Source organism: Micropterus salmoides, unplaced genomic scaffold (assembly GCF_014851395.1).
Source record: "Micropterus salmoides isolate LMB-PRFRI ecotype aquatic unplaced genomic scaffold, ASM1485139v1 Ms_hic_scaffold_20, whole genome shotgun sequence".
NCBI lineage: Eukaryota > Metazoa > Chordata > Actinopteri > Centrarchiformes > Centrarchidae > Micropterus > Micropterus salmoides.
Genome location: NW_024041151.1, coordinates 11,722,535 through 11,735,379, shown reverse-complemented (window position 1 = coordinate 11,735,379; position 12,845 = coordinate 11,722,535). Strand labels below are relative to the sequence as shown.

Sequence of the window (12,845 nt, the reverse complement as noted above, 5' to 3'; positions counted from 1 at the left end):
AAACTAATTACTATTTTCAATCACAATTAATCTGCTACTTATTTCCTCAGTTAATTGATTAATCACCTTATTATTGGTCTATTAATTGTTAGAAAAAAGTGAAAATTGCCCATCACGGTTTTGGTGATGCCCAAGGTCTTCACATTGCTTGTTTTTTCCAACCAACAATCCAAAGCCCAAACGACATTGAGTTTATTCAACTGTGAAAGCAGCAAAAGCTCCCACTGGAGAAGCTGGAACCACAGAATGTTTGGTATTGTTTTGTTTGGTATAGCTAATTAATTTTTTGTTAATCAATTAATTGTTCCAGCTCCAGTTTGATCCATTTAAGATATCTGGCTCTTAAATCTTGAGAGATTAAGAAGGCACCTTAGTTCCATTGTTTATATCACCAGCCTATTATGTTTAAATTTTGACCACACAAATATAATTCCTGGTGAAACATATATTGTTTGTGGCTTATTTATGGCTGTTGCAGTCTACAGCTTCCTCAATATTTATATACCTAAAGGAACCTATGTAAAGTATTTACAGACAAGATACCCACTCTCATTAGGAGTAACCTAGCCTGTTAAGTAAAACATTGTTATAGATTGTTTTGTAATTTGTTGTCCTTTCTTCTAAAGGTGCACACACCTTCTTGTTCCATGCACCATTTCCAGAGAGTGGAAAAGACATGAGGTTACACAGTACAGTTTCACCACAACAACAACAACGACTCAAAATCACATGACTAAACATAGTGTATGTACAGTGACTCTGATAAGCATGTTCATAATACATTTACATTGAAAACATCTTCTCTCTCTCTTTGTTTGTACTACCTCCAGGATGTGGCAATAAAAGATAAACTGTAGATAAACTCTACTGTGCTTAAGTAACTTCTGAGTACTTCATACTTTTACTTCACTGCATTTATTTGACAGACAATAGTTATTATTCTCTTTTTAAGATATATTTTTAAAAATAGTGTTATAAGCTTATTTGCTACATTAAAGAAAAACACTGGTCAAAGAATTATCCAGTGTCTCACAAAAACAGCAAAGACTAGAGTTTCTACCAGAACTTTGTTATTTTTTCCTGCATTATTAATCACATCACAACTCCTTAGATTTATCTTGTGACCCTTAGGTTGGGAACCACGGGAATAAAGCACCTCACTAAAGTAAAGGACACAACAGTACAGTGATACCTATCTAACAATGTGATATATAATAAAATAGCAATTACAAGGGCCATTTTTCTTCTTACCTCTTGTTGGTTCCTTTTTCTTCATCGTGATAAAGTGCCTTTCACAGCTTTCTGTAATCGGCATCATCTTTCTGTCATTGTCACACTTTGCTTATACTCAATGAACTTGCGTTTCCTGAAAACAGCCAGCAGTGTTCAGATCACCTGACAGCTGTCATTTCCCCGGAACTTCCCTGTTTGTGCAAAAAGCCACATGCAAGCCTTAACATGTCCACGACGCCCGTACTTAGCAGAGTGTTGAAACTTTATGCAGTTCCCATTCTGAGGGAGTATCATAGGAGTTTGAATGAAATGGACAGCACATAGACTGTGTTTCTTGGGTTCTACATTACAAATCATTTTGTCAGTTTATGGTGTATCTAGGTCACCACCCTGGTGTGTGTAATTTAATTAGAGGGAGTGTTGGTTGAATGAAATGGGTCCTTGTGTTAAATGAATGCAGTCAATGAAAGTTGTCTGCTTTGATATTGTTGCCCAAAGAGCAATGATGTTGCCTGCTGCCATACCACCAGACTTGAGAACAGCTTTTTTCCTCAGGCTGTGAGACTCATTTATTCATCCTTGGTACTCTACTTAGTTTTTATTTTTATGACTTATTAACGACCATTTACTGTATATATATATATATATTGTTTGAAGGAGTAGCATAAAGGAAACTACAGCTTGCATTTCGTTATACAACACTGTGTTGTAAAATTACAAATGTTTTGATGTAAAATAAACACTTCAGATCAGATCCCGTGGCGGCGGCATGATTTTAAATATTCAGTGTTCCTGTTTATGCAATTGTGACATTAGTGTTATGACTAAATGTCCTCTACATTAAGAAAAACAACCACTGTGTCTGAATATCTTATCAAGATCCTCCCATTAGGACACAACACCAGCCACTGATGCCTCTGTGAACTGTTGTTGTGCATTCAAACCTTACTCTGAAAAAAGTTATAAATCTTTATGGAGGGATAAAGTGAGGGAGGGAAATGTAAGTTCTTCACATTCAGTCTCTATCTATTGAACGACGTGGTCTGTCAAGATTAAATCTTGCAACATGACACACTGCAACTGAATTTACTTTTTATACAAAGGCACTTGTGACCTCATTCAATACCTCATCCGTTTTTAGTGTATGTATGAGTTTAATTCATCTTCTCATATTGTCATATCACGTGATCATGATTTATTAATGGTAATTTCTAAATCAGTCTCTTTATATGAGAATGAAGCCCCTTTACGATCACTTGATCGGCACACATCAGCATGTTTATGTTGATTAAAACTAAAATTACAAACACCAACTGTCTGACACAAACAATTGGCTACAGATATGTGTTGTGTTCAACAAAGTTCCACAAAGATAGATACATGTTTTATGTAATAGGCTACCATAAAAGGAGTCCATAACAATATTGTGAACAGAGAAGTGAACCTAAGAGTGGGAGGAACTTGGCAATAGCTGATGGGGATTCACTGGGCCATAACACGTCACCCGGCGGTATTTAAGCGCCTCTGCTATCAATAGTTCAACCTGTTTCTTCTTGTCAAGCCACAACGACAGAGCTTTATAAGCACCAAGAGAAAGAACTGAACTTTTAAAGCTTTCTTCTCTTTTCCTGAAGCAACCATTGTGAAAATGGCTGGCCTTGGTGAGTATCTAAGGAGTTTTGATTGAACTTAACTTGAGTTTAATTAAGCTTAATCAGTTTAAATGTGTAGCCTATTTGATCATGGATACTCAACCTGTCTTACCCGATCTTTTGCCGTCAGATCATGCTGCCGCTGTTGATTACTGCGCTCGTGAGCTACGTCAGGTTGGAGACAAACTTTACTGGAGATACAAACTGCTGAAAATGCTGATCAAGAACTACAAGACTGTCACTAATATCAAGTGAGATGTGACGTCAAAGTGCAAAAACAGGAATTGGATTTTAGCAAAACTGGATGACATTCAGAGCCAAAGCCGGAGAGTCTTAGATACGGACTCGTCACTGGTGGGAAAACTGTGGTTCTCAAGTGGGATGTGGGCTCGTGGTAACACCCTGATGGAGATGTTGGATGAGGACTGTCAGTGGACTGCTGTCAAATTCAAGACTGGAGCCCTGCCGAGGAAGCCAACTGTGTGGGATGCTGTTGACCCAGACCGATTCACGGGTGACTGGAAGCAAAGTGGAACATCTGAACAGAAGTTATCTGCTAAAAGATGTTGATTGTCACATGTATTCTGTAAAAACTACTATAGGCATATATGGAGAAGTATGCATGTTAAACTCTGTAAGCCTGTCACATTTATGTAAACAGGAGAATTGAAGACTTACTTACTACTTACTTATCTACTCTTCAAATAAGTCTTTCTAATGGGGAAGTTAAGGGTTGGGAAAATATACTTATCTGCTTTCTTGCTGAGAATTCTAATGGGGAAGTTATGAGTTGATAATAAAATGTGCATATTTTATCAGTCTAGTCTCTGGCCATGTGTAAACTCCCATTACCAATCAGTGACATGCCAGTTAAATGAATAGTTTGATATTTTGGGAAAATATACTTATTTGCTTTCTTGCAGAGAGTTTGATGTGAAGATACCACTCTTTTGGGTGTATGTTAAATAGCTGTTAGTTAGCTTAGGAAAAAGACTGGAAACAGGGGGAAACAGCTACTTGTTTACAGAATAAACAAACGGGTTATAACATGTTAATAGGCAAACTTTAGAAGCGCTGATAGGTGGATTTTTACTTGGTAGGAAACAGCTAGCTTCCCTCTATTTCCTGTCTTTTTGCTAAGCTAAGCTAACAAGCTACTGTTTGTAGCTTCATATTTACTGTACAGATACTCATCTAACTCTTCGTAAGAAAGCAAACAGGCGTATTTCCCAAAAACTATTCCTTTAATCTGTTGATCCAGTTAATCGTTCCAACTGATATAAAATGACAGAAAATAGTGACAAATAGCCTTCACAATTTCCCATCCAATACCCAAACATACTCAGTTTACAGTGACATAAAAAGCAGCAAATCCTCATTTCAGAAGAAAGTAGCAAGTTTATATGATACATTGATGGGACTATTTGACAAGTTGAATGGGTGAAAACAAAATTAAAGATGAAATAAATCCACAAGTAAATGTACTGTATATATGGCATAAAAACGACAACAGCAAAACAGTGCTAAATTCAGGCACTTAAAGGATCCTTACTTTATTTTGTGTGGTAATACAAAAGCATACAGAATTACAGAGGATAGGAGAGAAGATCCCTTTCATTGAATTCAATTAGATCATACACATAAAATGACTAATAATTACATACAAGCTTTTCTCTGTAGCTACATCCACCAGTACCCCGGCCCTCCACCTATAGCATGCATGGTCTCTTTGCTGTAAACGGATCTCAACCTATTGTCATTTTGTTGGTAGAAAAAAAAACCTTTTAAGTATGCCATGAAACAACAGGTGATTTAACTTCATACAATGATCACACTCATCAGACCAGAACGATGTTTACAATCATGATTTTATATTTAAACATAAGTTTTCCCCGATCTGCACATAAGCATGTTGTTGCAGTCTTTAACATATGTTTTGTCTGGGGCCCAAGTAACCTTCCCATCATCTGCATGTATGAAAAATAACAACATGCATACATGAGCCTATCAGATAGAAATAACATCTAATAATTATGATATGACGTACAAACAGAGATTCATTATATTGCAAGAGGGAAACTTAAAAGGGTCAGTTCGCCTAAATTCAAAACACATGGCCTCACTTCTGTTGGTAACTAGCGAGTCCACAGGACATACTGAAAAAAGTTGTTAAACCTTAACTGAAACTAGCCCATTTGGCTAACAATTCCCAGCCCATTTATATAAGCAACCGCTAATGATCACATTGTAAATCTAGTGTAAGCTGATCCAAATCAGAACAGACTTGGTCGCTGTTTGTTTGTACTGCATATTTCTTACTTACTCAATATGAACAGAAGCTTCTTTTTTTTTTATTTTTTTTTTTTTAAATACGTCCAGAGGAATGGTTTTAAAGTATTAGATAAAGATCAATATCTGTAGACAAAATAAGTGAAATCTTTTTATTTTTAAACCATGGTTCCTAAGGTTCATCATTTTCCATCTCACCTTCACAAGTGTGTTACTCAAACCAATTAAACTCTCTATAAGTACAATCTTATCTACAGGGCTATTGACTGTGCAAAATAGTTGATAAATGGCAGGCTACTCAAAGCATCGATTAGCAACATAAATAGAAATGGAAGACTAGTCTCATTCTGTAAATTCAGAATGGAACCATTACAAAAACAGCAAACTAAAAAGATAAAGAGTTTTGCTAGACTCAAGCTTTAATTCTTCATTTAGGTCAGGGACTGTAAGGGCCAAATTATCCGGCTTACACCTATTGATGCAGCAACTGAAGTAAAGTGTTTATTTATGTTCTCTCGTTCCTTACTCAAAATGCAATGAGGAAGAAAGGAGGGAATTTAATGAGAAGAGGGAGTGAACCAGTTAAACATTCAGGTAGTCTATTCTAACAGTAACCCTAAGTATGTACTCCCAACAGAATGAAAAGGTGGAAGGAGGAGACCTGCGTGAGTGCAAAGAGCATCAACAGCAGTCTGATTTGCTATCCTTTCTCCTTGCATTAGCGTTTCGGATGAGTATAGAGATGAGACCAGGATTTGATACTGGCCACACCTTGTCGTGACGGAGAGATGACATTTCCTTAGCGCAGAAGGGAAACTTGGCCCCAGTCAAAATCTTCATATTCACCATGACTACTGCTGCCACCTACTTTGTTCTTTGATGTCATCTAACATTAACAGAAGCCCATCTGTTTGTAGTGTCGATGTTTACAAGTATATCCAGCCTCCAGATACTTTACCTCACTGTGTGAAAGGAGCCAGTCATTTTTCATTTAGAGAAGGTTCCAACCCATCAAATGTTACTTGGTGAAGCCCACCACCAATTAGACTGCACTGGGTTAATATGGACTACCACCAAAATGTCATCCGGAATAGATGTACAAACAGGCTCCCAAACCAAAATAGATTGTCTCATTTAAAGTGAAGTCTGTCTCATTAGGTGAAGTCCTTCAATCAATTAAATAAGAAAGCGTAACCAGATCTTCCAGTCCAACCAATCGGGTGTTTTCATTTAGTAAATGCGGCCACAACAGCCCACATAAGTTCATTGACGTTGGGCTTTGCGCTCTCCTTCTCCGGCTCCAGCTCTAGCAGAGTGTGGACTCGCTTCATGCCTAGGTCATACTGGTCGTCTTGGAGTGGGGCGAAGGCATTCTCAAGCACGTCGGATGAGTGGGCCAAAAGGATGAGGGCCAGAACCCGCTTGTCCATGCGGTGGGGATCGTTGACCCACTTCTCCAAAACGGAGTCCTGGACCTTCTTCACGAGGCGCTGTGGGCAAAAACATTAACATATGTGTTTTATAGCTATGATATACATCACATGCTTTACGTACATTCAAATAGGTGAAAGAACTAGAATCAAAACAACATTAGAGGAGCAATTAGAGGAACAATTTGAGAAACACTTGTTCACAATCTCATGTCTGCCTATTAAATATGAAGCTACAGCCAAAAGCTTGGCATAAAGACTAGAAGCTGGAGGAAACAACTTGCCTACCACTGCCTGAAGGTAAAAATGTCAGATATAAAAAACTCACTACTTAACACGTTATATCTCACTTGTCATTTGTATACTTCAGTTTTGAAGATGTCTGTCTTCACGCCAACCTAAGCTCACAGTCTCCTGGCTGTAGCTTCACATTTAAAGAACAGAAATAAGAGTGGCATCGATCCTCTCAGCCTAAATCTCGGCAAGAAAAGAATAAGCACATTTGACAGGGCAATAACCATTGTAATGTCCTCACACTTCTTCTCCACCTACAGAATTGAGTTGAACTCATATAGCCTGCTCTCAGTGCTGAGAGCTAGTGTTGTGAAAAAATACAATTTCTTAAAGGTCTAGTGTGAAACATTTAGGATTATCTATTGGCAGAATATGGAAGAAATGGAATATAATATTCATAATGTTTTCATTAGAGCCCGACCGATTTATCGGCTGGCCAATATTATTGGCCGAAATGAGCTAATTTCATTTAATCGGCATCGGCCGTTTATAACGGCAGATATATGACAATTAAATAAGAAACCTAGTCAGATCCTTCACTCATGTCATGGGTGTTGCATAGTTTGCCCACCAGAGGACGACCAGCTGCAGCTTCCCTGTTAACTACACTACCTCACCACAAAAACCACAGAAGAAAAAAATCTGCTGACCTGAGTTTAATCGCAGCATTTAGAAACACGCAGAGGACTGTGTGAGCGGTGAGTCAGTCTTTTGTCAAGTAAATTACATGACTTTAATAATTATAATAAAAACAGACCCAATCACTTCTCCTCTTCTGAAAACATTCATGACTTGCTAACCCTCCCGTTTTTCACTGCCATCTCCCTGCTTCCTACCAGCTCACAGCAGGTTAATGTTACGGTAGCTGGGTGTTGGAAGCTGCTGGACAGATGTAACTGTACATTTATTCTGAAACAGTGTGGCAGTTCTAGCGAATGGTCCACATTTGTCCCTAGTTCATCACTTCTAAATATTCTCTAAAATCATGTAACGTTACAGCGGCTCACGCTGCCCGTTGCTAAATTTGCCACAAAGCTAATGCCGTGTTTATCAGTGGAGGAGCACCAACATTAATGAGCCGTTAAACTATTGTTTCTGGTGTATTCTAACGGCTCTGGTTGTAGTTATAACGTTAGTTAAATTAAATCTCAAAGTTTCAGGTCCTCGTTGTAGAGGGTCATGTTGTATTAGACACATTCAACAGCAGCTCACTGTATCATAGACCACCAATGGTGGTTAAATGGTTTTACGTAGCTTTGATTAGAATTAAAGAGTGCTGCTTTCAAAATCGTCCTGTTCTAAGTGTAGTTTATAAAGTAAAGGGTCTACTATCCAAATCATTCTTAAAATCAAAATATCGGCCCCCAAAACCCCATATCGGTCGGGCTCTAGTTTTCATTATTGTATAATCACCTGAAAATAAGAATTGTTTTTTTCATTACATAAGAATGAGCCATTTATATCTACTGACAGAGCGGGTCCTCTTACATGGAGGCAGCCATATTTTTATTACCAGGTTTCTACAGTAGTCCAGGACAGACAAACCAAAGACTGGCTGTAGAGAGGGCCTTTGGCGTTTTTCTCGGCCACTGAAAGCTCTCCTAAATACTTGGAGGGGGAAAGTGAGTCAAGTGGTATTCAGTTGGTTGCAATCTGCAGCCTCACTGCTAGATGCCACTAAAGCCTATACACTGGACCTTTAAAAGAGACATGTAGGAGTGCAACATGAGTCTTGTTTTTGCGCTGTAGCTTACAAGTACTCATTGCGTTGTTAGCAGTGGAAGTGAAGATATGGACCACTCCAGCATCTAAACAGACTGAAGTGGTATCTGCAGGTAAGTTTATATGATATTCAATGTGCAGCAGGTGGCTGGCTCGTTCGCTATCTGGCCTGCAAACTGATTTTAGCAGTGCACTTTTCCCCAGTGAATGTTTGTTTGGTGCCTCCTTCAACAAGCGAAGGTGCAGTGCTGTGTCCATGTTTGTAATTTAAATAAGGAGGAGTCATTCACAGAAAGGCGGGTTGATGTTTATAGTATGTGGCTCTTGTGTGTGTGTTGTTGTGTCTGCGTACTGTCTGATAGAACAGTGACATTACTGCTTAATGCAGATACAGTTTGCTGTATGAAAGCAAGACTGACACAGATGAAGAACTAATGAAGTTGTGGCAGGATAATCCAAAGATATGGGGTTCTGTCATGAATCCAAAAAATATCAGATTTTTTTCTCAGGCAGGAGACCAGGACATGTCCTTTGCAGAGCAGGTATATATGCTCATTTAGGCTTCCCGTGACTATCATTACAAGATAATCAAGATAAAATGATTGTTGTGCTGCATTCCATTTCACAAAGATGTTATAAATCCAGTGCACGCATATAATACTGCTAGTATCGTAACATTTTTACTTCTTAATCAAGAGTCTCCAGCAACACTAATTTGAGCAATAAAAATGGTGTTACTAGTTAAGCTTAATCACCTTTGACTTGCACAACACAGAATCACTGAACATCCCCACACCCTACCTGTTTAATGGTACTGTTGGTGAGCGGATGTGTGGTCATGTCAAAAAGCAGGAAGTTCTGTTTCTCTGTTGTGAGGACACCTTTCTCTACCAGGTTTTTTGCCAGACGTTCTCTAACATTTCTCAGCTGGTAGTGCAGCTTCAGGGGATTCCAAGTCTCTCCTACAGGGCAACATAAGATCCATTTTAGGACATTAAACACAAACTATTACAGGGTCAGTGTCATTTTAAACACTTTAAATGTCTGAAGTGGCTCATGTTGAGAAAGATTTGATCAGCTCATGTTGGGTAACTGCTCTTTCCAGCGTGTTTTAAATTTTGTTTTAATGTTATTAATGATAATACCCATACATTATGATATTATCAATGAATATTTATTTGTCAGCTAGTGTTAACTGCAACATATGTTGTTGATAGGATACTATACTGATATTATACAAGAGCAAAAACAGCATAAGCTATCAATGTTAAAATACATCACCCACATGTCCAACAGGTGAACCAATTAGAACCGAGTAGATTACCGCAAGGTTTGGTTAGCAAACTCTGAAAGGGCTTATCTCACCACTAAGCAACTCTATCCAACTCTGGACAGTCTCCGGAGGCTGGGTTTCTTTTATGTGCTTCAAGGCCTCATCCAGTAGCACATCTCCTGTTGGGGCGTCTGACTTGCATATCACCTGGGCAAACAAAAGAACACATATTTGAACTAGGATGACCATTCACGTCATGACCATTCACGTCCGTCTCACATCCTGTGTGATCAGGAATCACTAGTCACGCTCTGATACAGAATATAGCAAGAAGCCCAGTAAAGGGAAACATTTCTTGGCAAGACTAACTGCGAAAGCTCCCTACAGAAGAAATGCAACCCTTCTGCTCACAGAAACAAAATGAAAAGGAGTCTTGCATCGTTTAAGAACATTTTAATAGGGTACACGGAACACAGGCTCTGAACACGTAATCCTAGTTCTCACCTTTCTTGAGAGCAGGCTTTTCCTCCTCACCCCGCAGGCCTCCAGCTGTAGCCTCCCTCTGAGAGCCAGCTCGACCAGCATACACCCGCGAAGACCAGAAGAAATACAATCGTTCCAGAAAGACGTGTAGCCCTGGGAGGAGAATAACACAATTCAGCCAAGGTGCAGCGCTTGTTAACTTTAGCTGACGTGTTGGTAGGAGGATGTGCCATCTGAGCTGCCGTACTTCCAGGTTGAGAAGGATTGGCGTCGCTGCTGGCCAAGTTGTGAAAAAACTGGCCAGGTAACGCAAGCTATGAGAGTTATCTAGAAAGTATATCGGCCAATTAACGTTTGATACCTGCATCCGTTTAGCAAATAGTTTCGCTAACGAGCAACAACAAAATGCAGCGATACAATATTGGCACGGCGCATTTGTGACCTGGAAGCTACTTGACATAACGTTACATTTGCTAACGAGTTAAACATTCATCATTTAAACCAAGAAACGTCCGACTGTGATGTGAAACATTAACGTTAACGAACTGATTACATATACGAAGTTAACGCTGTTGACGTTTGCAGACACGGTTGGTGACGTAACGTAAACATTATGTTAGCTAACAGTTAATGTTAGCGTTTAAGTTAACTAGCTGTCTGTGTTAACGTTAGTGGACGGATTAAAAACAGCTCACACCTCTCGATCCTTGAGGCCCAAGAGCAACACTTCCTCCATCAGTGTGAGCCTGGTTTCCTTCGAGTCCCCCTTGTCGTCGTCCTCCTCCTCCCCGCGGCGCGCCTCGTCCTCCTCCCCGCCGGACTCCCTCTCCTTGTCGACGGCGGCGCTGCGAGTGGCCTCGGTCCTCCGCTGGACGAGGCCCGAGGTTCTCTGCGTTAGAGATGCCATAGCTGGTACTGCAAAACGATCAAATCCGAAGAGAAGCGCCGACCTCGACCAGCCAAAAAGCCACGCAGCATGAAACCTGGATGTTAAAGGTGAGAACGGTGAAACGGTGGACCGATCGAATAAAAACGACCGTTGACGTTAAACTCGGCTCGGGATTCCTGCTCCGACTCTGCCCACTTCCTGATCCAACATGGTGGCGGCAGCAGTGACGTCGGATGTGACGTGAGCACACATACGATTACTGTTTTATTTATTTATTTTAAATGTTTATTTTTATGCACATACTTTTATTGACTTTATTTTTTATTTTATTGATTAAAAACACACACTTTTACTGTTTTATTTACTTTATTTAATGCACTGTATGAAATGAAGTTTTCATCTGTAAGTTATTTGTAGCTTTGGCAATATTGCCTGCTTTACATTCATGCCAATCAAGTTAAATTGAATTAAATTGATTTGAACGCATCCCTCCTGTTGCTTTCATGTGTCATCGGAAATACTGGAAATCTGAAACTTTGACTGCATCAAAAGATTACAAATCAAATACAAAATACAAAGACTGTCTTATCACACAACCCAAACCAAACAACTGTTGAAATCATTTGACTTGCTGGAAGCTTATAAAATGTTATTAATTCTTCATTGCATACAGCTGAGATAGCCTATACAGTTTTAATGTGTATAATGTTCCAAAAGTCCAAAATTTTAATAAAAAGTTAAAAGCGCTGTTAATTTGTTATACACAGAATAGCAACCTCCTAAATCCCCAAATTTCCTACCAGCTTACTGTTGTTGAAAAGTTTAGTTGAATTTCAGAACATGAAATGTTAACTGAGAACAGTGGCATTAGTGTAAGACTTATTTAAATGTATCTACTATTTTACTGATAAGCTATAATAAAGTGAATACAACTTGTTAATTGACCTTTTACAATTTTTCAGTACCCAACCTAATTACAATGGCTGAGGTGCCCCTAAGCAAGATCCTTGATCTATTGACTACATTGTAGTTAACTGGACATCTTCCAGGTGTAAATGTGCGCAACTGTGTGTGAGTGTGGAACAGAGCATCCTTGAAAAAACAGAGAGCATTGCTTTTAGCAAAACTACCGTTGTTAAAAGTAAAAAAAAAAAAAAAAGGCCCCCTATACCTCCAATTTGTTTTGTTATAGAATTTCATATAACATATTTACACATATTTAATTACATGGTTTAGCTGATTGCAGCCCCCTTGATGTATATTTTACAATATAGTATGTAAAATATATTACCATATATATGTCAGTTTTATACTCAGAAAAACACAAAATATAAACAGCATGAACAGTTGATATTATCCCGACAAACAAGCCACTAAATAGTCTACACAATGCAATATAGGCAGTCAACACAAGGTGGCAGGCTGAGTGTAGGAAATGGATGACTAGTCCTCTGGTATTCTTCCTCTCCATTCTTAACTCCTCTGTACCAGGAAAATAATGCTGCGGAGTGATCTTTCAAACAAGAATGTGCAGGAACATCCTCGTTATCTTCAGGATTGCTTGTGATGGGATTAGGGAG

General features: G+C 39.0%; 1 protein-coding gene and 1 long non-coding RNA gene across 2 annotated transcripts; one reads left to right on the top strand and one right to left on the bottom strand.

Annotated features, from left to right (window-relative positions):
* Window positions 1-2,738: 2,738 nt before the first annotated feature.
* LOC119914268 lies at window positions 2,739-3,700 on the top strand. Its single transcript, XR_005446748.1, has 2 exons — window positions 2,739-2,894; window positions 3,016-3,700. It is a non-coding gene; the product is annotated as an uncharacterized LOC119914268 (long non-coding RNA).
* Window positions 3,701-4,409: 709 nt separating this feature from the next.
* Window positions 4,410-11,498, bottom strand: LOC119914267 (Golgi phosphoprotein 3-like). Its single transcript, XM_038733461.1, has 5 exons — window positions 11,074-11,498; window positions 10,398-10,529; window positions 9,986-10,100; window positions 9,422-9,582; window positions 4,410-6,664 (listed from the first exon to the last, which is right to left on the bottom strand). Exons 1-5 carry the CDS (start codon window positions 11,281-11,283, stop codon window positions 6,401-6,403), a joined length of 882 nt encoding a protein of 293 aa, XP_038589389.1. The 5' UTR covers window positions 11,284-11,498; the 3' UTR covers window positions 4,410-6,400.
* Between the last annotated feature and the right edge of the window lie 1,347 nt (window positions 11,499-12,845).

Excerpts from the sequence above, each read along its gene's own strand:
- LOC119914267 (XM_038733461.1), bottom strand. The coding sequence starts at position 11,283 with ATGGCATCTCTAACGCAGAGAACCTCGGGCCTCGTCCAGCGGAGGACC. Across the intron at positions 9,583-9,985 it reads TTGGATAGAGTTGCTTAGTG|GAGAGACTTGGAATCCCCTG; the intron begins GTGAGATAAGCC and ends GTTGCCCTGTAG. Across the intron at positions 6,665-9,421 it reads CCAACAGTACCATTAAACAG|CGCCTCGTGAAGAAGGTCCA; the intron begins GTAGGGTGTGGG and ends TTTTGCCCACAG.